The 27,734-nt window shown below is 39.1% G+C and overlaps 1 protein-coding gene across 1 annotated transcript in view; it reads right to left on the bottom strand.

Moving 5' to 3' along the window:
• Nucleotides 1-27,734, bottom strand: part of crtac1b (cartilage acidic protein 1b) — an 86,192-nt gene that overhangs the window by 24,399 nt on the left and 34,059 nt on the right. Inside the window, exons 5-8 of the mRNA XM_061949300.1 lie at nucleotides 18,585-18,741; nucleotides 15,598-15,732; nucleotides 9,873-10,015; nucleotides 910-1,046 (exon numbers count right to left, since the gene is read on the bottom strand). Of these exons, the coding sequence (XP_061805284.1) occupies nucleotides 910-1,046; nucleotides 9,873-10,015; nucleotides 15,598-15,732; nucleotides 18,585-18,741 (572 nt within the window). The remainder of the gene's footprint in view (nucleotides 1-909; nucleotides 1,047-9,872; nucleotides 10,016-15,597; nucleotides 15,733-18,584; nucleotides 18,742-27,734) is intronic.

Here is a 27,734-nt window from a genome sequence, read left to right as displayed (position 1 = left end):
TAGTGCAGTTCAGCTAAATTTTTTTGACATGGACTTGTTTCTTCAGCATTGTCTACACGTTTAAGTCAGAACTTTAGGAAGGCCATTCTACAATCTTAATTCTAGCCTTATTTAGCCATTCCTTTACCACTTTTGATGTGTGTTTGGGGTCATTGTCTTGTCGGAACACCCAACTGCGCCCAAGACCCAACCTCCGGGCTGATGATTTTAGGTTGTCCTGAAGAATTTGGAGATAATCCTCCTTTTTCATTGTCCCATTTACTCTTTGTAAAGCAGCAGTTCAATTGGCAGCAAAACAGGCCCAGAGCATAATACTACCACCACCATGCTTAACGGTATGCATGGTGTTCCTGGGATTAAAGGCCTCACCTTTTCTCCTCCAAACATATTGCTGGGTATTGTGGCCAAACAGCTCAATTTTTCTTTCATCTGACATCACATGGACAAAGATAAGACCTTCTGGAGGAAAGTTCTGTGGTCATTGTGAGGGTTCCTGCCACGCTCCTCAAAGTTGCTAAGTGCCAGTGAAAGCGATATAGACTCTCTAGTTGTAAGTACATGTATCATCCTAAAAGTTATGAAAATATTTTATGAAGGTTGAAACATTAATTAGTGCTGCTGCCTGCCACAAATAAAGGAATGTATGGGAATTGAGAAACCCTGATGTTTATTACTGTGTGTGCAGTTCGCAGTGGTATTGAACTGCAGTGCATCGTAACAGAATATTAATTCTCAAGTAGCGAAACAACTTAACCATAATATTTTTTTTTAAATAGCTCTCAGTATGATTGTGGATTGCAGGATTGTGCAGGTGTATCACTTGTTGTGGTCACTCAGTGTAACTTGTGCATTCAGCTCGATAGACGGTCACGGTCAAAAAATTAAAAAAAGGAACCAGGTAGTGCATACCTAAACAGTCTATTGGCCGAGGGCCCCCTGTAGGCGATGTTATTGAAGAAAACTTCCAGCTCGTTGTCGTTGTCAAAGTCGGCTGCAATAACGGTGCGGACTGGGGATGGCATGGAAAACTTCTGTGAGGCGATGTCCTGGGAAGACATGAAAAAACATTGTTTCAAACCAGGTAAAAACCTTTGTCTTGTATTTGTACATCTTTTTATTTCAACTTCTTGGCTTCAGCAGTATAAAAAGGTAGCCCAGGATCGGATAACTTTGAGGTCGCCAGGTCATGTTCCTCAACAAAACTGCAATAATAATCTAGTCCAGTTGTCCTTGAGTCAAACATTGATCTGTCAATGCTCACGCTCTCACTAAAAATGTAATACTATCAGAAAAGTAAGCTACACACACACACACACACACACACACACACACAAACAAAAAAAACCTCATCAGTCTGTTTTTGGACGTGAAAGTAACAGATGTCTTCCTGCTTCACTGATGCGGTGATAAGTCGGGAAAGAATTATAGAGCAGCCCTTCACTACCTTCAGTATTTACACCATGTTTTAATTATAAGGCTCATAAAGCTGCCTAGAGGGGGTGACCTTCTTGCTTTTTAAGGTGAAGGAGAGGCAATGGCCGACTGAGGCCATGAAGGAGGGAAAGAGGGCGGAGTAGATGTATGATGGATACTCACTTTACTACTGCAAATGTGCTGCAGGAAAAACACAAGCTTTGCAGGGAAAGGGGAGAAACCATACATGTGTGAGGTTGTCACTGCGTTGAAGAGTATGAACAGCATGTATTTCCAATAAGGACAGGTCCAATATACTGAATATTTCATCAGAACTATTATGTGAAAGCTCTGAGATTGGACTTGTCCTTAGTAAATAATGGGAGGAAGAATAGTCTGCTCCAAGGTCAAAGTATCACCATCATAAAACTTTTAACAACAGCGATGTCACAAAATAATATGTTTAACTGCCATATAAGTGTAATAAACATGTTTAGCAAAAACAAACAGCATTCTATCTTAACTTTACGGATGAACAATGAAGGTGAAGTTTGGTTGTGTTGTGATGTGCCTCTCGGTTCTCGCCTTTTTAAAAAAAAAATTTAATATCATTTATTTATTAATTTGATAGGGAAATCATAATACAGGTACTGAGAAAACAGACATGTTTTTTTTGTCCAAACCCCCCCCCCCCAAAAAAATGAATAAAAAAATACAAAATACGAAAAAAATAAATAAATAAAATAATAAAAGTTAAATAATAACACCCCCTCCTTCCCCCCGTCCTACATTTCAGTCACAGTGGGTCGCAATATACTGCCTTCCTCTTCACCACAAGCAGATAGAGAATCAAACTTACTGACTAAAAGGGAAAAAAAAGTAACAACAAAAATAAAAATCACAAACATATAGAGAAGTGTCACTGGATAAAAATAACAACAACAAAAAAAACGGTTCATTGTCAATAGTGATGTCCGATAATGGCTTTTTGCCGATATCCGATATTGTCCAACTCTTTAATTACCGATACCGATATCAACCGATACCGATATCAACCGATATATGCAGTCATGCAATTAACACATTATTATGCCTAATTTGGACAACCAGGTATGATGAAGATAACGTACTTTTAACAATTTTTATAAAATAAGATAAATAAATTAAAAACATTTTATTGAATAAAAAAGAAAGTAAAACAATATAAAAACAGTTACATAGAATGAAATGAACTGTTAAAGGTTAGTACTATTAGTGGACCATCAGCACGCACAATCATGTGTGCTTACGGACTGTATCTCTTGCAGACTGTATTGATATATATTGATATATAATGTAGGAACCAGAATATTAATAACAGAAAGAAGAAACCCTTTTGTGTGAATGAGTGTGAATGAGTGTAAATGGGGGAGGGAGATTTTTTGGGTTGGTGCACTAATTGTAAGTATATCTTGTGTTTTTTATGTTGATTTAATAAAAAAATATTGAATAAATAAAAATACAAAAAAAAAAACGACACCGATAATAAAAAAAACAGATACCAATAATTTCCGATATTACATTTTAACGCATTTATCGGCCGATGATATCGGCAGGCCGATATTACCGGACATCTCTAATTGTCAACAGTGTGTCACATTTATCCTATTGTGTCTTTAATCTACCTTTAAAACTAATTATGCATCCCCAGGTCAAGTCAAATTGTTTTGGTGTACCCCTCAGATTATATTGAATTTTGTCTAAATCTAAGAAAAACATGAGGTCCTTAAGCCATAGGAAGGCTTTGGGGGCCAACGGCTCTCGCTTTTTAATCAAACACGCTTAATTGTCACAAGGGTCAAAAATCCACTGTTCTTCTTCCTCTCTTACGGTATCACAATGTTTCACTTTTAACACCCCTTGGTGGAGTTGAATTTGGTTTGCCCACAGGAAATAAATAATGAAGATAGAAATAGTCTGTTCCTGTGTCAGGCTGCTCTTATTATAGAACCATAACCATGTTACCTGAAGGAACATCGAAGAATGCTTATGTGGCTACGGTACTTATTGGTTCTATGATCTATGGGTCTACGGCACATGTTTGTTCTATGATCTATGGGTCTATGGCACTTATTGGTTCTATGATCCATGGGTCTACGGCACTTTTTTTATTCTATGATCTATGGGTCTACGGCACTTGTTGGTTGTTGATTTTATGGTTCTGTGGCATTCTTTGGTTTTATGGTTCTACAACACTTGTTAATTCTATTGATGATTTTATGGTACTTTTTGGTTCTATGGTACTACACCAGGTCAGCACGGTGAAACAGGGGTTAGTGCATGTGCCTCACAACACGACGGTCCTGGGTTCAATCCCCAGGCTCGGGGTCTTTCTGTGTGGAGTTTGCATGTTGTCCCCGTGACTGCGTGGGTTCTGTCCGGGTACCCACCAGGTACTCCAAAGATAGGTTGATTGGCAACACTAAATAGCCCTAATGTGTGAATGTTGTCTGACTATCTGTGTTGGCCCTGCGATGAGGTGGCGACTTGTCCAGGGTGTACCCCCCACTTCCGCCCGAATGCAGCTGAGATAGGCTCCAGCACCCCAAAAAGGGGACAAGCGGTAGAAAATGGATGGATGGATGAATGGGTTCTACGACACGTGTTGGTTGTATGACACTTGTTAGTTTTATCGTTCTAAGGCGCATGTTTGTGTATGTCAACATTTTAGACGGCAGAAATCAAATATAATAGACATAGACATATGGCCCATATTTGGGACTATGGTTCTACAACACGTGTACGTGTTGGTTCTATTTGTCTTTGGCACTTGTTGATTTTATGGCACTTTTCGTTCTATGTCACTTGTTGGTTCTAAGGTTCTATGGCACTTTTTAGTTCTGTAGGTCTGTGGCACATGTTTCTGTGGCACTTGTTGGTCCTACGACATTCGCTGGTTCTATGGCACGTTTTAGCTCTATGGTTCTACAACACATGTTGGTTTTATGGCACCCTACGACACGTGTATGTGATGGTTCCATTTGGTTCTATGATTCGGTAGCACATGTTTCGACGAAACTTGCTAGTGCTACGGCACTTGCTGGTTCTATAGTTGTATGGCACGTTTGTGTCAAGCTTGTCCCTGACAGTTTGGTTATGTTTTGGTTTTTCCTCTGTCATTTCCTGTCAGCGCTCTTATTTGGTTATTTCCTGATTATCTCCCTGAGTGCTGCTTCCCCTCAGCTGCGGCTGATTGGCACCTGGCCACACCTGGAGTCAATCAGCCGGCTGCTATTTGGACCTGCCTTCCCCTCCAGTCGGGGCTGGATTATTGTCATTTCTACTTGTCGATGTCAGTGTAGCTGGATGTGGTAGCGGTAAGCTATATTCTGTAGCTGTTTGTAGCTTGCTGTCTTTTTGTTCCTCATCTTTCAGTTCCTGTTTCCCTGGCATCCTGTTTCCTTTTCCTAGTTCCTGGTTTGTGTTTTTTCCTTTATTTTATGAACAATAAATCATGTTTTCCTGGACAAAGCCTGTCATCTCTGCATATTGGGGTTCGTCACCAACAACAAGATGTGACAGTTTGAGGTCTATGGTTCTGCGACACATGTTGGTGCCATGGTTCTATGGCACCAGATCATTCTGTGGCTTCACAGCACTCGTAATACTATTGTGGTGGAAGGTCTGAATCTTAAACAGCAACAAAAGTGAATTTGGTACAAAAGTTTTATTTACCCATAATCAAATGGTACACGGTTGGATTGAATTGCCAATGCAAACAGACAACGTCCTCCGGAGACGTTTGATGAATCGAGAATCATACGAATCACACATAGACTTGGTCTACTTGGCCATTTATCTGTTTTCCTCATGTGTCAAGGTCCCGTTGTTTTGGACCTGTTTATTCTGCAACCTCCTTGAATCCTTTAGCCATAACAAACAATCAAAACATTTTGTAGAATGGTCAGACCGACCACTCATTCAACTATAACCCACATATGGTCCTTCAATGGTTCAGAATAGAAAAAAGAGAAACGAGCAGACATTCTTAATGCTTTTCGACCTCGTTCTCTTTTCGGACTTCGACAGACACAAAATATGGTTCACAAGGTCAGAAATTCCACTACACTATGGTTCTGTAACAGTTTTTGGACTAAGTTACTTGTTGGTGCCTTGGTAGTATTGCACTTATTGGTGCTATTTCACTTGTTGGGTCTATGGGACTACGGCACTAGATTGTTTTATAGTTTTACGACACTCGTTAGTTCTATGGTTCAATGACACTTTTTGTTCTATGGCATTTTTTGGACTATGGTAATAATAATAATAATAACTGGGATTTATATAGCGCTTTTCTAAGTACCCAAAGTCGCTTTACATGTAGAACCCATCAATCATTCACACCTGGTGGTGGTAAGCTACTTTCATAGCCACAGCTGCCCTGGGGTAGACTGACGGAAGCGTGGCTGCAATTTGCGCCGACGGCCCCTCCGACCATCACCTATCATTCAATTCACCGGTGTGAGCGGCACCGGGGGCAAAGGGTGAAGTGTCCCACCCAATGACACAACGGCAGCGATTTTTTTTTTTTTTTTGGATGGTAAGAGGCGGGGAGCGAACCTGCAACCCTCAGGTTTCTGGCACGGTTGCTCTACCCACTACGCCATGCCATATGGTACTATGGCACTTGTTGGTTCCTTTGCACTTGTTGGTTCTATGGGACTCAGGCCCATTTTTGGGTCTATGGCAGTGACGTGCGGTCACTGGAGGCGGGGCCTCACCTGCCATCATGGAAAGAAAAAAAATTTAAAAAGAAAAAAAATTAATTAAATTGTTATATGTATTCAGTGATTATACTATAAAGTTATTTTCCATTTAACTTCACCAGTTTTAGATTATTTTTATTCAACATCGCTGAATTTTCACATTTGCCGTTCAAATACTGAGAAGAGACGGTGCGGTGATCAGCAGCCAGTTGAAGCACGTCACTCAGTTGTGCCTCAACATGGATTGCGGACTCGGCTAACTGCTGGCCTGCTGTGCAGTGAGACCGTATTGCTATATGAATTATATTATACATTTCCATAGTTTAGTTAGCTGAGGTATATAATGTACAGTGTATTTTGTCAACAACTGTATGTGTGTAACGTATTTCTTGTGCTGAGCAATCATAAAACTGCTGCGAAGACGCACTGTGTGAGGCTCGCAGTAATCCCGCCTCCTGGTGCCAGTTAATGCACCCCTGCCGCAGAATGCACCCCCCGACGGGAGCGCCACACCAACCAAAGCCCACACCCAAACCCTCCACGTGCAAGACCGAATCCACCCAAAAAAGTCACTTAACAAGAAGCCAAAAAGTGCAAAAACAACAATGCTCGCACCGGAGGAGCCGTGAATGACTGCAGGGACACAACATTAGGTACACCTGCAGACTGCAGCATGGATTTCATATTTCATTCATTCACAACTCCTCCAACACGAACACCACTGTTCCCGCACTTATAAGTAAAGGTAAGACCATAATAACGTTTTTTTAATTAAATGTGCTTTTTTGTGTGCTACAGTTTGTATGTGTAAAGCTAAAGTTTAGTTAAAGTACCAATGATTGTCACACACACACTAGGTGTGGTGAAATTTGTCGTCTGCATTTGACCCATCCCTTGATCACCCCCTGGGAGGTGAGCGGAGCAGTGAGCAGCAGCAGCGCCGCGCCCGGGAATAATTTTTGGTGATTTAACCCCCATTTCCAACCCTTGATGCTGAGTGCCAAGCAGGGAAGAATGCTGGTATGAGCTTTTAAACATAACCCGTTAACTTCTGCCAATCAAATGGTGAATAAGATACTCTTTAGGGTTCATATGTTTGTAAATCTGACTGTGATGAAGTCAGTGCCTCACCAGCCATCAACCTCATCGCACGTCACTGGTGTATGGTTCTACGGCACGTGTATGTAATGGTTCCATTTGTCTATGGCATTTGTTAATTCTATGGCACTTCTTGGTACAAAGTCACTTATTGGTTCTAAGGGTCTATGGCACTTTTGATTCGGTAGCACATGTTGTTTCTGCGAAACTTGCTAGTGCTACGGCACTTGCTGGTATGGCACATTTGAGGTCTATGGGTCTGGGGAATATGTTGGTTCTACGGCACTTGCTAGGCCTATAGACGTATGGAACTTTTGGGGTCTATGTTCCATAGCTCTTTAATTCTATGGTTCTACAGCCCTTATTAAATCAATGCGCATTGCTAAAGCTGATACTCTTATTGGATTATATGTAACAAAAATGTTTGATATGTGCAAAAAAGCCAAATAATGTTGGTGTAGTACTGAATGGTACCTCCTCGGAGGCATTCGACTTTAGGGGCTCCACCATGTTAATCAAGGCCTATCTGCTTGCTCTGTGTGTGTAAAAACTGTTGCAAAGCAAAGCGAGGTAATAGATTTTAATTAAAGCACAAACAGGCCTAATCTGCACTTTTCACTGCGGCGGCAAGCTGCTGCTTCAGCCCGATTTAATTAGCGGTTTACTGGACTGATACAACAGCTTCATTACGCGAGCCAAAAGGTCAGCACCGCGTGCAGGAATGTCAGCGCGGGTGAAGTGTGGAAAGGAGGTCTTAAATTTGCTGTGAACTCCTGATTTAACAAGCTCGAGACCGAAAAAGAAAAATAACACATCTAATCCTATTTGTTGTGAGTGTGTTTGCGAGAACACGTATAAACGTAGTGTATCATGTTGATGGCGCTATCTGCAGGCTATACGCGTCACACATTAACCCCTTAATTGACCCCAATGAAGATGTATTCACTTCCTGAAGGATGCTGGATGACTTCACCGATTTAAACAAAGTAAAGCACATCTCAGTCGCTAGCGCTCTTTCATGCATGTGTACACTGCAGAGCAGTTGTCAATAAAATGTAAATTAAGTAATCACACCTTCCATCGGGATCAATAAGGTTCGTTCACCATAGAGATGTGACGTTCGCGAACGGGTCGAGTCTTTCGAACGGCTCTTTCAAGTGAACGATGCACAGTTGTAATGTGTTCTTTTGAGAGCCCGTCTCTATGCAAATTGCACAAGCTACCCCCTCAGAATCATAATCATAATCAATATCAGCATGTTTGGCTTTGTTTATTGAAGAAGTAATGACACGAACGAGTAAGAGTCGTCCACAGACGGCTCCTATTCACCTGAAATGTAATTTAGTGGAGGAGTTTTATTCAACACCTTAACCTACTGGAGCCTTTTAGTCGCTGTATTTAGAATTTGAAAGTTATATATATATACAAAATGAACAAAAGTCAAAGGAAACGTAGAATTCTCGGTGAACACAGACGAATACAAGTAGGTTAATAATTGTATTTTGCTGACATGTAATGGAGCAAAAAGTAAACAACACTATTATGCTGAGATTTGTTTCAAATGTAAAGTGCTGTACAATACAAATGCATGCACTTTTCTTAGATGGCCCACTTAAAGGGGCACTAACAGTCAATATTTATTTATTTATTTTATTGTATTTTTTTCCTAAAAAAATAAAAGTGAGCTTTTGTCAAACCAAGTATTGTGTGTTTTTTTTCCATATACAACAACCTATCTGGATTCGATAAGAGAATCGGTTCGATAAGAGGATTCGATAATGGCGTGGAAATCGATAATTTCTTAACAAACATCATCCCTACTCATGACGCATTATCTGTATGTAATATTGGCTGCATTTCAGATAGTTGTTTGTGTGCCATGTTGTTCCAGACCACAGCAAACATTACCTAGCTTGCCAAAGATTGTAATTCATCTATTAAAAGAAAACAGCCTGCAGTTTCCTTTAACTTGGACACACACATCTATATCTTTGGCCATTATAAGCCAGTAATTTCTAGAAGTTATCTCACCTTCTGAGTAGCCTCTGATTTACTAATATTTTCTAATGTTGTAAAAATATGTAGAATAAATATTCAAATTCAACATTTCTGTCAACGAAGATTTGCTTCAGTCTGCGACACATAGTCATTTTGATAGTAGGCTATTATAGGGTTGGAATTGGGGGGTTAAATCACCAAAATGATTCCCGAGCGTGGACACTGCTGCTGCTCACTGCTCCCCTCACCACCCAGGGGGTGGAACAAGGAGACGGGTCAAACGCAGAGGGTAATTTCACCACACCTAGTGTGTGTGTGACTATCAGCGGTATTTTAACTTTAACTTTAAATAAACTATTCAGATGCCAAAAATGTACGACATCACCCTTTCAAGCCCTATTGTGCATCAACCCCATGTTGAACACAGGAAGTAAACAAACTGCATTTATAGTGACGAAGAGAAATGGTAGAATGAAATAAGGCCTGCTTCTTCCTACTCTCTTAGGCATGATGTACTTCCATGTGGGAAGTATAGTGCACCCTCTCAACTTGTTTGCAATAAAAAATGACCATTATCATTCCCATGTAATACAGTATGGAAGCAGCCACGCTACCTACCTTGAACTTCTGCTTGCGGTTGTTAAGCTGCATGTAGAGACGATGAGGTCCATTCCAGTTGCCGTACACGATGTCGGTCTTTCCGTCCCGGTTGAAATCTGCAAGCGCTACGCCTCTACCATGCTGCATGGGGTCCTCCACCCCTGACGGGAGACATTGACACACTTGTTTTACAGTCCGCTGTGCAGTACCAAGTGCTGTGCTTAAAGGTCTACTGAAATGCGATTTTCTTATTCAAACGGGGATAGCAGGTCCATTCTATGTGTCATACTTGATCATTTCGCGATATTGCCATATTTTTGCTGAAAGGATTTAGTAGAGAACATCGACGATAAAGTTCGCAACTTTTGGTCGCTGATAAAAAAGCCTTGCCTGTACCGGAAGAAGCAGACGAGTAGCGTGACGTCACAGGTTGTGGAGCTCCTCCCATCTGCACATTGTTTACAATCATGGCCACCAGCAGCGAGAGCGATTCGGACCGAGAAAGCAACGATTTCCCCATTAATTTGAGCGAGGATGAAAGATTTGTGGATGAGGAAAGTGAGAGTGAAGGACTAGAGGGCAGTGGGAGCGATTCATATAGGGAAGATGCTGTGAGAGGCGGGTGGGACCTGATATTCAGCTGGGAATGACTAAAACAGAGTATATATATGTCTTGTGTTTATTTACTATTAGTCACAACACAACCAGGCTTATATTTAATATGCCACAAATGAATCCCGCATAACAAACACCTCCCCCCTCCCGTCCATATAACCCGCCAGTACAACTCAAACACCTGCACAACACACTCAATCCCACAGCCCAAAGTACCGTTCACCTCCCCAAAGTTCATACAGCACATATATTTCCCCAAAGTCCCCAAAGTTACGTACGTGACATGCACATAGCGGCACGCACATACGGGCAAGCGATCAAATGTTTGGAAGCCGCAGCTGCATGTGTACTCACGGTACCGCGTCTGCGCATCCAACTCAAAGTCCTCCTGGTAAGAGTCTTTGTTGTTCCAGTTCTCCACAGGCCAATGGTAAAGATTGACTGTCATCTTTCGGGAATGTAAACAATGAAACACCGGCTGTGTTTGTGTTGCTGCAGTCAGCCGCAATACATCGCTTCCCACCTACAGCTTTCTTCTTTGCTGTCTCCATTGTTCATTGAACAAATTGCAAAAGATTCACCAACACAGATGTCCAGAATACTGTGGAATGTTGCGATGAAAACAGAGACTTAATAGCTGGCCACCATGCTGTCTCAAAATGTCCGCTACAATCCGCGACGTTACGCGCTGACGTCATCATACCGAGACGTTTTCAGCAGGATATGTCGCGCGAAATTTAAAATTGCACTTTAGTAAACTAGCATGTGTTGCAATGTTAAGATTTCATCATTGATATATAATCTATCAGACTGCGTGGTCGGTAGTAGTGGGTTTCAGTAGGTCTTTAAACCACTAAGTCTTGGGCCATCATACGATTTGTTGGTTTAGTAATGCTATGATAACATGTGAGTGACAAGAAAAAAAGAGAGTGCTGGTTGGCGTGGGTTAATATGATGTGTATGCGGACCTAAGTGTGTGTGGGGGTGGGGGCGTGGCCTGCGGACCTGCAGCGAAACGGGGTGTGCCAAGACCGGCTGCGAGATCAGCGACAGGTGCGTAGATGGTCCACCTGGGCCTGGTTGTCTGATCACCTGTCGCTTTGTTAAAAGGCAGCAGCCGGGGAGGAGAGTTGAGTTGGTGTTGGAGCACGAGCGAGACAGACTACACACTGGAGAGAAACCATTCATGTGCTTAGTTTGTAGTAAACGATTGCTGAAAAGCTCACGAAAGACAATTTATTGAAAAATAAAACATTATTGTCAACCTGGAAGAGCCTGGCATGTTGGTAATTGGTGGTCGGAAGAAACCGGAAGCGAGAGTCTTCCACAGTGTGGTACTTACGGCCCCCGCCCGCCTTGTATGCGAACATCCGTAGTAGGTTTACGCAAACCGCATGCGAGCATCATCATTTATAAAAGTGTCAAACTTTAATAGCATGCGAGCATCATCATTTATAAAACTTTAATAGAAGGGTTGTCTTGATTCGGCCCGATATCGGAAAAAAAACAAGTATTGGATGATAACGGCTAGCATCTAAAATCTCCGATATAAGCGGTCCTGCAGCACGTATACTTGTGCAAAGCTGGAAAGCCAGTTAACATCTAAATATCCTCCAATAAGCACAAGTTTGACTTTCTGTTGTATTTTCGTCAAATCATTTAGCTAGCAGCTACACAACAGCTAAGCACACAAGCTAGAGCAGTGTTTTTCAACCACTGTGCCGCGGCAAACCAGTGTGCCGTGAGATACAGTCTGGTTTGCCGTGGGAGATTATGTAATGTCACCTATTTTGGTTAAAAATATTTTTTGCAAACCAGTAATAATAATCGGCAAATGTGTCGTTGTTGAGTGTCGGTGCGGTCTAAAGCTTGGCAAAGTAACCATGTAATACTCTTCCATATCAGCAGGTGGCAGCAGGTAGCTCATTGCTTTGTAGATGTCGGAACATGGTTTGTCGTGATCACAATATGCAGACAAAAAGGTATCGAATGCTTAAACCAAAAATAAACAAAAGGCTAGTGCCGCTAAGAAAAGGCATTGAAGCTTAGGGAAGGCTATGCAACACGAAACTAAAACTGAACTGGTTGCAAAGTAAACAAAAACAGAATGCTGGACGACAGCAAAGACTTATAGCGTGTGGAGCAGACGGCGTCCACAAAGTACATCCGTACATGACATGACAATCAACAATGTCGCCGCGAAGAAGGCTAGCGACAACATAAATAGCCTTGATTGCTAAAACAAAAGCTGGTGCGGAGAATAGCGCTCAAGGAAGACATGAAACTGCTACAGGAAAATACCAACAAAACAGGAAAATCCAAAATAGGAGCGCAAGACAAGAAGTAAAACACTACACACAGGAACATACCAAAAAACTCCAAATAAGTCACGGCTTGATGTGACAGGTGGTGACAGTACACCTACTTTGAGACAAGAGCTATAGTGATGCATGCTTGGTTATGGTTTGAAGTCATATCCAACAATTGCGAGAACAACTTTTTATTGTCAATATCGGCTACTGAGTTTCATTTTTTATTGTTTTCTGCTGGTGGTGTGCCTCCGCTTTTTTTCAATGAAAAAAAATGTGCCTTATGGCTCAAAAAGGTTGAAAAACACTGAGCTAGACATATGTAAGTATTGTCTAAAACACCACATCTCTCAATATAAACAAGTATCAAATCATTACGTTTGCATATTATCTATAGATACCAAGTCTCCAAGGCAGAAACGTATAAGCACGTATCTAGTAACAAACGTGTCCTGTCCACATTACTTAACTTATTGCGTCATGTGCGAAAAAGATTGTCGTGTCTTCTGAGTGTAGCCAGAAAAAAAAATACTACTCCACCTTAACTTAAGGACAGCATAAGTCCATTCCAGACAGTTAATAATAAATAGGCTGTAGTTCGCCATATCAAACATTATCTGTTTAAATAATTTAATTTCATCATTTTTTTTCTAACATTCCACACTACAAAATAATAAAAGTATAAATAATTAGTGCTGATATCGGTCAATATCGGTATCAGCCAGTTGTCAAGGCTCCAATATCAGTATTGTATCAGAAGTGAAAAAGTTGCTTTATTGTAGCAAGTTTATCCTAAAAAGAGTAAACAAATAATAACAACTGAAACTCCATTCATCATTGTTATGCATCATGGCAGCAAAGTTAGATATTAGTGGCCGCTATACGCAGTAAAAAAAAAAAATTCTGGTATGCAAAAATAAATGGCCGCTATAAACACTGTTTTTAACACTACTTTTCTCTGCGGGGGAAATTGGTGTGGCCGTTTGCCTAAATCAGGGGTCTCCAAACTACGGCTTTTGGAGGCCCGCGGGCCGTTATGTCCCAAGTTTAAAAAAAAAAAGTTTTTTATGTTTTTTTTTAAATCCGTCCTTTCTAATCCAATTTCTACTGCTTGTTACTCTCGGTGTCTCCTAGCCGCTCAGGCATATCATATTGTCTAAAAATTAATTTTTTCCATTGATAACGTGACATCAAGTGTGCACTCTTTCAGTCAATTAGTGCGCGAGGAATATACATATATATATACATATATATATATATATATATATATATATACATATTTATATATATACATATATATATATATACATATATATATATATACCGTATTTTTCGGACTATAAGTCGCAGTTTTTTTCATAGTTTGGCCGGGCTCCAGTGCGATTTATATATGTTTTTTTCCTTCTTTATTATGCATTTTCGGCAGGTGCGACTTATACTCCGGTGCGACTTATACTCCAAAAAATACGGTATATATATATATATATATATATATATATATGTATGTGTGGGAAAAAAAATCACAAGACTATTTCATCTCTATTTCATCTCTACAGGCCTGTTTCATGAGGGGGGGTACCCTCAATCATCTTCTGATGATTGAGGGTACCCCCCCTCATGAAACAGGCCTGTAGAGATGAAATAGTCTTGTGATTTTTTTTTTCCCACACATACATATATTGCGCTCTACTACGGTATCGAGCACTATTTTTTGGATAACCTTATTAAGACATATATATATATATATATGTATATATATATATGTATATATATATATATATATATAGTACAGGCCAAAAATTTGGACACACCTTCTCATTTCAATGCGTTTTTTTATTTTCAAGATTATTTACCTTGTAGATTGTCACTGAAAGCATCAAAACTATGACACCTGTGAAGTGAAAACCACTTCAGGGGACTACCCCTTGAAGCATTACATCATGCATTACATACTATACATTACCTTTTGCACTATATTAATTTATATTATTATGTGTTGTCAACTTTGTACTTTTTTATGTCATTGCCTGAAATAAATAAATAATGAAAATAATGAAAAAAAATAAAAATAAATAAATAATGAAAAAAGTGAAAAAAAAGCTCATCGAGAGAATGCCAAGAGTGTGCAAAGCAGTAATCAGAGCAAAGGGTGGCTATTTTGAAGAAACTAGAATATAAAACATGTTTTCAGTTATTTCACCTTTTTTTGTTAAGTACATAACTCCACATGTATTCATTCATAGTTTTGATGCCTTCAGTGACAATCTACAATGTAAATAGTCATGAAAATAAAGAAAACGCATTTAATGAGAAGGTGTGTCCAAACTTTTGCCCTGTACTGTATATATATACATATACATATTTATATGTATATAGTTATGGCAGTAATCGCTACAATATATATCGCAAAATATCGATTTTAAGCCATATCGCCCATCCTTATTTGCTACCACTGTATATACTTTTTATTGGACATTGTGAAAGTGACAGCGGTGACAAATCTCTGAACACCAAAGCTAGTATTTACCTATATGACCTTTTGGGACCGTGCTAAAACGTCCTGTTTGGAGCTATCAAAACTAGTTTTGTAGCCAATCCCAGTTTACTACATAACTTCCACAAGTGCCTCATAAAAAACCCGAAGCCAGCAGTGCACAGGAACTGACATCTTACATACATCAGTTGACTTATTTGCATACTAATAGATTTGAGATCCACACACAAAGAGGAAGGATGGCCGTGACACTTGCATTTATTTACGCGCTGAAACCGACAGAAGATACCGTTTTTTTTTTATTGCTGTTCTGTCAGGATCTTACCGGCCTGCTGCGCCACGTCAGTGAAAGTCCCATCTCCGTTGTTCCTGAAGAGGAAGTTCGGCCCGTACTCGTTGTCGCAAAACACATCGGAGAAGGTCTGGCTGACAATGGGTCCCACCACCACACCTCGACCCCCTGCACAGAGAGCAGATGGATACAAGAGAAGGGCAATTCTTAAATGTGGACGAGTCCAAATATGCTTTTGCATTCAAGAATAAAGCAGGTTGTTTTTTTTGCAGTGATGTTAGGGAAGCGGCTGCACTGCCATTTTGATACACAACTTCCCCCGACTGTACCATCCAAAAAACAGTGTGATAAAAAAAAAAAAAAAAAGCCATCTAGTGTTGTGCGCTATACATCATTCACTGCTGTTTTGGCTCGGCTCTGATGACATCCTGTGTGTAAAAACCAATGTGATGGAGATGGATTTGTTTACAGACCTTTGCCAAAAACTTACTTGGATGGATTTTAAGGACTTTTTAACCACAGCTCACTATAAAATAGCGCGGTGGGGAAATGGTTCGCATAGTCATTTATTGTGCTGTCATGCAAGTATCCATTACATGCGGGCTGTTTATTCAAATAAGAGATTTGTCAAGTATTGGCGGCACTTTAGAAAATAAGGGAATTTTGTTGAAGGTTAGCCACCTAACACCAAGTGGGACTCACCCCCATACTTGCCAACCCTCCCGATTTTCCCGGGAGACTCCCGAATTTCAGTGCCCCACCCGAAAATCTCCCGAGGCAACCATTCTCCCGAATTTCCACCTGGGGGCGTGCCTTACAGACACTGTCTTTAGCGTCCTCTACAACCTGTCGTCACGTCCGCTTTTCCTCCATTCAAACAGCGTGCCAACCCAGTCACAAAATATATGTGGTTTACACACGAGTGACTGCAAGGCATACTTGATCAACAGTCATACAGGTCACACTGAGGGTGGCCGTATAAACAAAAATAACACTGTTACAAATATGCGCCACACTGTGAACCCACACTAAACAAGAATGACAAACACATTTCGGGAAAACATCTGCACCGTAACACAACATAAACACAACAGAACAAATACCCAGAATCCCTTGCAGCACTAACTCTTCCGGGACAAATTTGGAGGTCTCAAGGTTGGCAAGTATGCTCACCCCCCTAATGTGAGTGACAGGAAGAAAAGCTCGGACTTGCTTGGAGAAAAGTGGTTTAGTTTGCATGCAAAAAAACTGTCAACCCAAAATGTAAGACGACTTGTCTTTTTTTTGGACTGCCTTGTATCGTTTATCAGAATCAATGCTATGACGTAATCCAATCCACTTTATTTATATAGCACATTTATAAACAACAAAAATGTTTCCAAAGTGCTGCACAAAAATATTAAAAACAAGATGCAAATATTATCCTTAGCTCCACCAATGACTGAAAAAAACAAAATAAATAAATATAAAACCAATATAAAAACAATATAAAAATAAATACGATTAAAAACGATTTTGAAGGGTTAAACCAATGAAAACAATAAATATGTGCTCTACTATGTATTGTTTTGGAGACATTAATGTGTGTTTTGGTATGTCAAATCCAGATGTGGACAAATGATGGCCCGCGGGCCATATGCGGCCAGTTAAACTTCTCAAACCGGCCCGCCGGACCTCTCCAAATAATTTTTTTCAAACTGTTACCATCGAAACTGGAACCGCCAATACAATAATGCATTTTTCAAATTACCATAAGTCTTGAACATGACTATTCCAATGGTTGGACTCCGCGCTTTTGAGGGATATACGGGTTATTACGGTAATTCCCGTAACAGCCGCTACAAGCAGACGAGGCAAGAGGCAGAGTAAGCAGGGTTTTTTTTTATAGATTTCTAAAACAAATTTCTCTTCATATTCTTTACTGCTCGCTAGTGTTACCATATCTGAGTTATTGTGCAGAAATATAGGAAACAACTACAAATGTGCGCTTCACTCACTAACTGTGTTATAAAAAAGAACATATAGAATAATAAATAATGTTGGATATAGAGAACATACAAACCCTTTATTATTGAAATTCAACAATTTGGTGCATTTGCAAACAACTAAAATTATGTACAAAGCAAACTATAACCTGCTACCCAAGAATGTACAACAATTCTTCTCAACAAAAGAGGAGATATATAACATTAGAGGAAAATCTAATTTAAAACATTTGTATGCTCGTACAACACTTAAAACCTTTAGCATATCAGTATGGAATGGATTAACTAAAGAAATCAAACCAAGCACAAAGTTTAAGACACTGTCCAAACTACAAGTGTTCACAAAGTAAACAGAACAATAATTATGATGAACATCTTTTTTGATTAACTCTTTTTTCTATTTTTAATTGAGACAAAGATTATTTTTGTATTGAATGTTGGTGATTTATTGGGTTTTATGGGTGGAAAAGAATCAGTAGACACACCAACGTCATGGCTCCTTTTGACTTTTATTAACGAGTTAGAATGCATTAAAAAAAAAAAAAAACTAACACTTGCTATGGTAGGAAAAGGGGTAGGATTAAATAAGCTCTGCTTCTTCCTACTCCTTTTCGGACGTCCTGCAATGAAACAACTGGAATTGTGTGATGCATTACATTGTATCGTATGCATGTTGGAAATAAACTGAAACTGAACTGAACTGAACATTTCAACATCACCTCCTTTCTGGTACATTAACAGCTTAGTTTGTACGAGTCTCCCTTCCCCTTCACCTCTTGTGACTTTGACTGGAGCAAACAGCTGACGAAGAGCCTACTGACAATTCACCTCTACAATTAATCACAACTTCACAGGGTTTTTTTTTTTTTTTTGTCTTCCCGCCTGGCACCACTTCAATATTTCTACCGTTTATGGGTACAACAAGCACACGCTCCTGTGCACACGTCTGTGTAAATCACGCCTGGCGACCGGATGATCCGAAAGGTCTTTATCACACACACACACACACACACACACACACACACACTGACCCACCTGTGAACTTGTTGACTCCCGCCTGTTCGGCCACGTTGGAGAGGGCGATGACGCCTTGCGAGAGGTCACTCGCCGCCTCGTCCATCTCTAAAAGTGCGTGTGGGCCCACAGTGCCGCTGGCGTAGTTTGCTATGTAGATGGCGTAACGGCCCGTACCCTGAAGGGGGGAAAAACCGTAGTTTAACACTAATAATGCAGCTTGTTTTGACCTAGAAATGTTTGGTTGACCAAAATTGAAAAAAATTGGGTTCCTCTCTGTTAACCTAAAATACTATGGAATTAACGAGCTAACTCATCCATCCATCCATTCCTTTTCTACCGCTTATTGGCTAATCACAAAATCTTATCGCATTACTCATGTAATCACTTTTATTAATCATGCAATTTATTTTGACCGTATAAGCCAGGGGTGTCAAACGTACGGCCCGAGGGCCGGATCAGGCCCGTGAAGAGGTTTTATCCGGCCCGCGGGATGACTTTGCTAATTAGTCATACAAAAGACTATAAAAATGGGACCCATTACCTCCCTGCTTGGCACTCGGCATCAAGGGTTGGGATTGGGGATTAAATCACCAAAAATGATTCCCGGGCGCGGCCACCGCTGCTGCTCACTGCTCCTCTTACCTCCCTGGAATGAGTTTGCTAAGTAGTCATACCAAAGACTATAAAAATGGGACCCATTACCTCCCTGCTTGGCACTCAGCATCAAGGGTTGGAATTGGCGGTTAAATCACCAAAAAATGATTCCCGGGCGCGGCCACCGCCACTGCTCACTGCTCCCCTCACATCCCAGGGGGTGATCAAAGGGGATGGGTCAAATGCAGAGAATCATTTCGCCACACCTAGTGTGTGTGTGACAATCATGAGTACTTTAACTTTAACTTATAAAAATGAATTAATTTTTGAATGAAACTGCTGTTCTAAATGTGTCCACTGGATGTCGCAATAGCAATTTTTTGTATCTTTGTAGATGATGCTACATATATACAAAATAAACCACAAGATGTTAGTACAGTGGTTCTTAACCTGGGTTCGATCAAAACCTAGGGGTTTGGTGAGTCGGCCTCAGGGGTCCGCCGCGGAGATCAAGACACACCCGACTCATCGTGTAAATAAAAACTTCTCCCTATCGGCGTATTGTGGATACCCCCAAACAATGTTCCCTCTAATTTGCAGGTGTGTAATTTGTTGTGAGTTCATGCACCGTGTTGGTTTTGTTCTTTGAAGAAGGTGATGTTCATGCACGGTTCATTTTGTGCACCAGTAAAAAAAACATATAACTTTTGTCTTTTTTTTTAAAGAACCACTGTGTTAACATCAGTCGAGAAAAATGATCAAACTACATAAATAACATACTGTGATTTGATTTTGATATATTTTTTTTATCTTGATAGATTGAAAATAAACACCAATGAGTTGACTGATGAACATTATCACATCATTTATTCAGAAAATATAAATAACGACAAATAAAGAGAGAATACTGTTAACCGCAACATGTAAGTGTAAAAAACAACAACAACAACAACATTATGATTTGTACAATTTCAGAATGTGCTTGTTCTATTTTTAAACAAAAAAAACAATCTGAAGTTGTCTTTATTTTTAAGTTATCGTGCCGTGAATTTGGGAGTAGATTTTTCTCCATGAGACCCCCGATCTAAAATGAGTTTGACACCCCTGGTATAAGCTTTTTTTTACCTTAACAACTATACGGTCAGTGGTCAGATCAATGCATATGTCAGTACAACTTTAGTAAGGAGACTCTGACTGGTGCGCACGATGGCAAATGTCACTCCAAAATAAATCATGTAAAAACTTTAGACAAAACTGTTACCAAGTTTTGTGCAAATAAACGACATGCATATGTGTAAAACGTTTAATAACATTCCTCAATGACATCCTGACAGTAAAATGTAATTTGTATACATATATTACAGGCCAAAGTTTTGGACACACCCTCTCCTTTCAATGCGTTTTCTTTATTTCCGTGACTATATACATTGTAGATTGGCAAAGGCATCAAAACTATGACACCTTTGAAATAAAAAAAACATTTCAGGTGACTACCTTTTGAAGCTCATCGAGAGAATGCCAAGAGTGTGCAAAACAGTAATGAGAGCAAAGGATGTCTATTTTGAAGAAACGAGAATGTAAAACATGTTTTCAGTTTTTTCACCTTTTTTTTGTTAAGTACATAACTCCACATGTGTTCATTCATAGTTTTGATGCCTTCAGTGACAATATCATGAAAATAGTCATGAAAATAAAGAAAATGCATTGAATGAGAAGGTGTGTCCAAACTTTTGGCCTGTACTGTATATTGGGGTCTTTTCTTAAGCTAATTACAATTATGCAAGGGAGTAATCACCTGTTGTTAATAATGATTAATCCAAATTCCAAAATGTAATAATCATTTGACAGCACTATTATAATGTATCAGTATCACGCAGGGCCATGAAATCCACATATAAATGTATAATTAGGAATAGAGTATAGACATGAATTTAAAAGCCCTGCTGGATGATAAACGAGACTTTAGAGCATTTATACTGACAACGACCCAATCAAAAGCTGACCAAGGACCTGTTTCTGACCCGAACTCTGGAAAAGGTTGTCCTTGAGCATTTATTGTTGGTCTATAGAAGTTTTCTTTCCAACAACTTACCGGTGACAAAGACAAAGCAATTTTGTGGTATTGTAGCGCTGCAAAACTTCCATTTCGTCAACATCTCAGACCAAAAACAATTTCCTGTTTGTGCTCCAGCTCAACAATTTTCATTCATTTTCTTTCCGGGAAAGAGTCCAAATGAAAAAGTTGACCAAGGAACGCACACCTGTCTACATTTTTATGGACAAATGCATGGCAAGACTCTTCCAAACACAGGGAAATTTTGAGACAAGCATTTGAATTTCGAATATTAAGACTTGCAATACTGATCACATGTCTCAACCATCATTTCTTTTTGACGGGGTCAACAAAGTCAACACAATATTTGAATTAGTGTTAGGATCCGTTGCCCGGATCATGTTTTGTTCAGGTAGTTTGACTCCCTCAGTTCTGTTTTCAGCACTCCTGGGTTTGTGTTTTGGTTACCATGGATGCTGATTAGTTTCACCTGCCTCTGATTAGTGTTCGGGACACTCCCCTGCTCCTGGGCACTAATCAATTTCATAAAGTATCCACAGTGTTGCCGACACTGCAACCTCCCATCCTCCCACTCTCTACCACTGCGCGCCAAGAATATTAAAGGTAAATATACAAATATAAATATACAAGACTGGATAGTGTTTTATATTGTCTTCAAAGTGTACAAACTTTTACACTTTTGTGGAGGCTGCAACCAATTATTCATGTTTACATTGCTTCTTATAGAGAAATGTGCTTCAAAATACAAACTGTTCTATTTGTCCGTCAATGTGTTCATGGAAAAAAAAGTAATAATATTATAAGGCGGTTATACATTAAAATTGATAAATATTCAATCTTACAAATGGCCCTCTGAGGACAGTCATAACTGCGATGTGGCTCTAAATGAAAACAAGTTTGACACACCTGATTCTAGACACGGGCAGGACTACCGGTACTTCAAATAATTCATTTCTTAATGTCTTAGTCATTTTTTATGATTACAGCTTACAGCTATTAAAACCCACAACTTTGTTACCTTAATGAAATTTGAACATTGAGGAAAGTTTGGTGTGAGCTGGTGCCGCACGCAAATCAGAAAATTAACTGCAAAGGCTTTGTGAGGTCCAGAAATAAATTAACTTTTGCATGATGTTCTAATTCATCAAGATGCACCCTGTCTACCTACACAAAGACGGGAACACGAAGAAAAAAACCATTCCCATTTTAATTGAATAATTGCTGTATATAAATAACCTTCAAGCCGAACAAAATAAATGCAAAACATACAGAGAATTAAAGTCATTGAATGAGCTTTGGCCTGTGTTCCACCCTGCTTGATCAACCAACCAACGAGATTTCTCTATAGAATCTCCTCTCTGGTCAACAAAAGCACCATGAAGATTCTGGCGGGAACTCTCGTTCAACCCTTTTTCGATTACGCATGCACCTCCTGGTACCCTAGCACCTCCAAATCAACTTAAATCTAGACTCCAAACATCCCAGAACAAGCTAGTCAGATTACTTCTAGACCTCCACCCCAGATCCCACCTCACTCCTACCCACTTCTCCAAAGTGGGCTGGCTCAGGGTGGAGGACAGAGTAAAACAACTTGCAATGAGCCTAGTCTATAAAATCCGCTACACCTCCCTGATACCGAAGTACATGTCAAACTACTTCCTTAATGACCGCCATAACCACAACACCAGGGGGAGCTCTACTAACCATGTTAAACCCAGATTCCGATCTAACAAAGGTCTTAACTCATTCTCTTTCTATGCCACATCAATGTGGAATGCGCTCCCAACAGGTATAAAAGAAAGGGCATCTCTATCCTCCTTCAAAACCGCAATAAAAGTACACCTCCAGGCAACTTCAACCCTAAACTAACACCCTCCGCGGATTGTTGTTAATAATCAAATGTAAACAATCAAATGCAGATATTTTTCTTATGCCTTCTGATCTCTCTCTCTCTCTCTATGTCCACTACTTGCTGTACATATCCTACCAAGTCAGACCTACACTCTTTCAATATCCATTTCTGTTCTCAATTGTTGATGACTGATGATAACAACCGCACCTAAACCCCCCCCCCCCCCCCCCCCCCCCCCACACCCCGAATTGTAAATAATGTAAATAATTCAATGTATACACCCTGATGATTATCTTGTGTGATGACTGTATTATGATGATAGTATATATGATAGTATATATCTGTATCATGAATCAATTTAAGTGGACCCCGACTTAAACAAGTTGAAAAACGTATTCGGGTGTTACCATTTAGTGGTCAATTGTACGGAATATGTACTTCACTGTGCAACCTACTAATAAAAGTCTCAATCAATCAATCAATCAATGGTGAGGATTGTTAAGCAGTATTTATGTCAATACTTCATTCCCCCTGCCTTAACAACCACTTTTTTTAAATACACAACATTCAGATAACTACCAATGACAACTAGAAGAGGCAACTCCTGAAAGAATTGCGTGTGAATGCTCCAATGCTGAAGATGAAGTGAAATGCTGACATAATGTAGTATGAATGTAAGAATAGTTTGAATGTTGGAAGGGTTTGAATGTTGAAAAGCTGATGCTGAACTGAAATGCTAATGGAACGTAGGATGAATGTAGAAATGGTTTAAATGTTGAAATCGTTGAAATGCTGAAGTAGTTTCAATGTCGGAATGGTTTGAATGTTGAAGTTTGAATTTCCAGGGAAACCGGAATTTGGTTGGGACCTTGGGAAAGTGTTAGTTTCTATGTCCAGGATGAGTGGAATGTGTTGATGTTGGAAAGGTTTGAATAGGTTGAAAAATGTGGGAATTGTGCAACTTGGAAAAATGTCCCATTGATTTCAATGGGAACTTCTTGGAAATTTGGGAATTTTGGGAAAAGTGGGATTTTTTTGAAAACGTTTTGGAGCATGAATTTCCTGAATGAGCTGAATTGGTTGGTGTTGGAATTGTTTAAATAGATCAAGAAATGTTGAATTGGTAACAGTTTTTAATTGAGAAATTCCTGGAATTTCAGGAAAACCGGGAACGGGTTTGTGCTGAAAACAAAGTTTGCTGAAAACAAAGTTTCGTTGTACTTCTGCAATGACAATAAAGACCTACCTACCTACCTGAATTGTTCTAGTTCCTTAACCAACTTGTTTTTGTCCTATAAATGAGGAGTGTTTTGACGGTGGAACGGTTGAAATGGGTTGAAAAATGTGAAGGAAGTACCGTATTTTTCGGAGTATAAGTCGCACCGGAGTATAAGTCGCACCTGCCGAAAATGCATAATAAAGAAGGAAAAAAACATATATAAGTCGCACTGGAGCCCGGCCAAACTATGAAAAAAACTGTGACTTATAGTCCGAAAAATACGGTAGTTGAACTTAAGAAGGGTTAAAAAAAGGTTACCAAAAAACGGGAATTCTTGGAAATTTGTTGAATGTGGAAAAATGGTAGTTTGAATGTCCAGGCTGAGTGGAATGTGTTGATGTTGGAATGGTTTGAATATGTTGAAAAATGTGGGAATTGTGCAATTTGGAAAAATGTCCCATTCATTTCAATGGGAACTTCCTGGAAATTTGGGAATTTTGGAAAAAGCAGGATTTTTTTTAAAAATGATTAGGAGCATGAATGTCCTGAATGAGCTGAATTGGTTGGTGTTGTAATTGTTTCAATCGGTCAAGAAATGTTGAATTGGTAACAGTTTTTAATTGGGAAATTCCTGGAATTTCGAGAAAACCAGGAATTTTTTTAGTTCCTTGACCAACTTGTTTTTTTTCCTGAATATGAGGAGTGTTTTGACTGTGGAACGGTTGAAATGGGTTAAAAAATGTGAAAGGAGTAGTCGAACTTAAGAAGGGTGGAAATAGGTTACCAAAAAAACGTGAATTCCTGGAAATTTGTTGAATGTGGAAACATGGTAGTTCTAATGTCCAGGATGAGTGGAATATGTTGTTGGAATGGTTTGAATGGGTTGAAAAATGTGGGAATTGTGCAACTTGGAAAAATGTCCCATTCATTTCAATGGGAACTTCCTGGAAATTTGGGAATTTTGTGAAAAGCGGGATTTTTTTTGAAAATGATTAGGAGCATGAATGTCCTGAATGAGCTGAATTGGTTGGTGTTGGAATTGTTTAAATGGGTCAAGAAATGTTGAGTTGGTAACAGTTTTTAATTGAGAAATTCCCGGAATTTCGGGAAAACTGGGAATTTTTCTCGTTGCCTAACCGACTTGGTTTTTGTCCTGAATTTGAGTGTTTTGACTGTGGAACAGTTGAAATGGGTTGAAAAATGTGAAAGGAGGAGTCAAACTTAAGAAGGGTGGAAATAGGTTACCAAAAAAACGGGAATTCCTGGAAATGTGTTGAATGTGGAAACATTTTAGTTCTAATGTCCAGGCTGAGTGGAATGTGTTGATGTTGGAATGGTTTATATAGGTTGGAAAAATGTGGGAACTGTGCAACTTGGAAAAATGTCCCATTAATTTCAATGGGAACTTCCTGAAAATTTTTGAATTTTCGGAAAAGCGGGATTTAAAAAAAACAAGATTAATAGCATGAATGTCCTGAATTGGTTGGTGTTGGAATTGTTTCAATCGCTCAAGAAATGTTGAATGTGTAACCGTTTTTAATTGAGAAATTACTGGAATTTCGGGAAAACCGGGAATAACTTGGTTTTTGTCCTGAATATGAGGAGTATTTTGACGGTGAAACGGTTGAACTGGGTTGAAAAATGTAAAAGAAAAAAAACGGTAATTCCTGGAAATTTGTTCAATGTGGAAAAATGGTAGTTTGAATGTCCAGGATGAGTTGAATGTGTTGAAGGTGGAATGGTTTGAATCGGTGGAAGAATGTGGAAGTTTGAAAAATGGCCAATTCATTTTGAATGGGAAAAATGTCCCAGAAAACCGTGAATTCTGAGAAATCTGGGAATTTTTGGAATTTGTCAAGGGAAAGCCCGCGATTCCCGAATAGGCTGAACAGTTTGAAGTTGGAACGGTTTGAATCGGGTGAAAAATGTGGAAGGTAGAGCTCGCCAAAATCTGGAGAAGAAGAAACAGTTTAAGTTGAAGAATAAATAGATTAATTTTGGTGTAGAAAACCAACTAGAAAAGTAACTGTGTGAGATGTATTGCTAAAAAACTACGTACATTTTTTTGATCCCACCCTTTCTTGACCCTGAATTAAAAAAACTACACTTTTCCCAGTTTTCCCGCCCTGCCTCCGCCTCCCTTTGGAGATTAATTTCACACTCCATTATCAGTCAGAGCCCCTGCAGACACACGGAACCACACTAATAGTCTACACACTCCATTCCAATGAGTTTTCCCACCAGGCTTAAACATATTCAACGAAAACACACACCAGTCAAACCTGTTTCATTTTGCAGGATACGAAAGGTAAATAAGTCTGCTTGATATACCGTTTTTTTTTTTTTGAATGTCATAATGCATCACATTGTGAGCTACTAATATAGGAGAATATATTTTATTTTCCATGACACACACACACGTACACAGTACACACATACACACAAACACACAAACACACACTCTTGTATTTGTTACCTTCTTGAGACCACCGAATAATGCCTACCTCTTTAGGACCACCCTTTCTAGATATATAAAGATTTGTATTTACATACATTAATAATATATACATACTATGTAAATATAAAAAAGCTTGTGAAAAATTAGTTGGAATTTCACAAGAAAAAGGTCACAATTTCACAAGTAAAACTTAGAATTTTGGCATTTTTATAATAAAAGTCGTGATTTTACTTGACACAAGTCAAAATGTTATGAGAAAAACTGAACATTTGTGCAATGTTATGATAAAAGTTGGAATTTTACTCTCACAGTCGCAGTTTTACAAGAAAAGCTTAACATTTTGGCAATTTTATGAAAAGAGTCGTAATTTTACCCGACAAAAGTCACAATTTTATAAGAAAACTTTAAAAGTTTGGCAATATTATAATAATCGGAATTTTACTTGGCAAAATGATGACATAAGTCATAATTTTACTCAAAAAAATGTCAGTATTTTACAAGATTGGCAATATTGTGATAAAAGTCAGAATTGTATATGACAAATGTAACCATTTTGCATTAAAAAGTAATAATTTTACATAAAAAAGTAATTTTACATAAAAAAGTAGTAATTTTACATAAAAAAGTAATTTTACATAAAAAAGTAATAATTTTACGAGAAAATATTGCAATATTACAGAAACAGGAAGAATATGATAAATTGTTCCCAATTGTATAAGAAAAAAGTCGACACATTGTGAGAAAAAGACTGATTTTAGTTCATGTATTTTGATTTTTTGTTTGTAATTGGATTTTAATCTTCCTTATTTACTTCGTTATTACAGTATGTCTCTATACACATATTTATTTAATTTTTTTAATTAATTTTGGCCAAAGGGGGCGAATTTCAATATCTTACACACACTTGTTATTACATATGTTGGCCAGAGGGGGAGCACTTCAAAAAATTTTACACACACTTGTTATTTCAT

The sequence above is a fragment of the Nerophis lumbriciformis genome, linkage group LG02, assembly GCF_033978685.3.
Source record: "Nerophis lumbriciformis linkage group LG02, RoL_Nlum_v2.1, whole genome shotgun sequence".
NCBI classification, from domain to species: Eukaryota; Metazoa; Chordata; class Actinopteri; order Syngnathiformes; family Syngnathidae; genus Nerophis; species Nerophis lumbriciformis.
The sequence above is the reverse complement of the archived record's forward strand: the minus strand, read 5'-3'. Positions and strand labels throughout refer to the sequence as shown.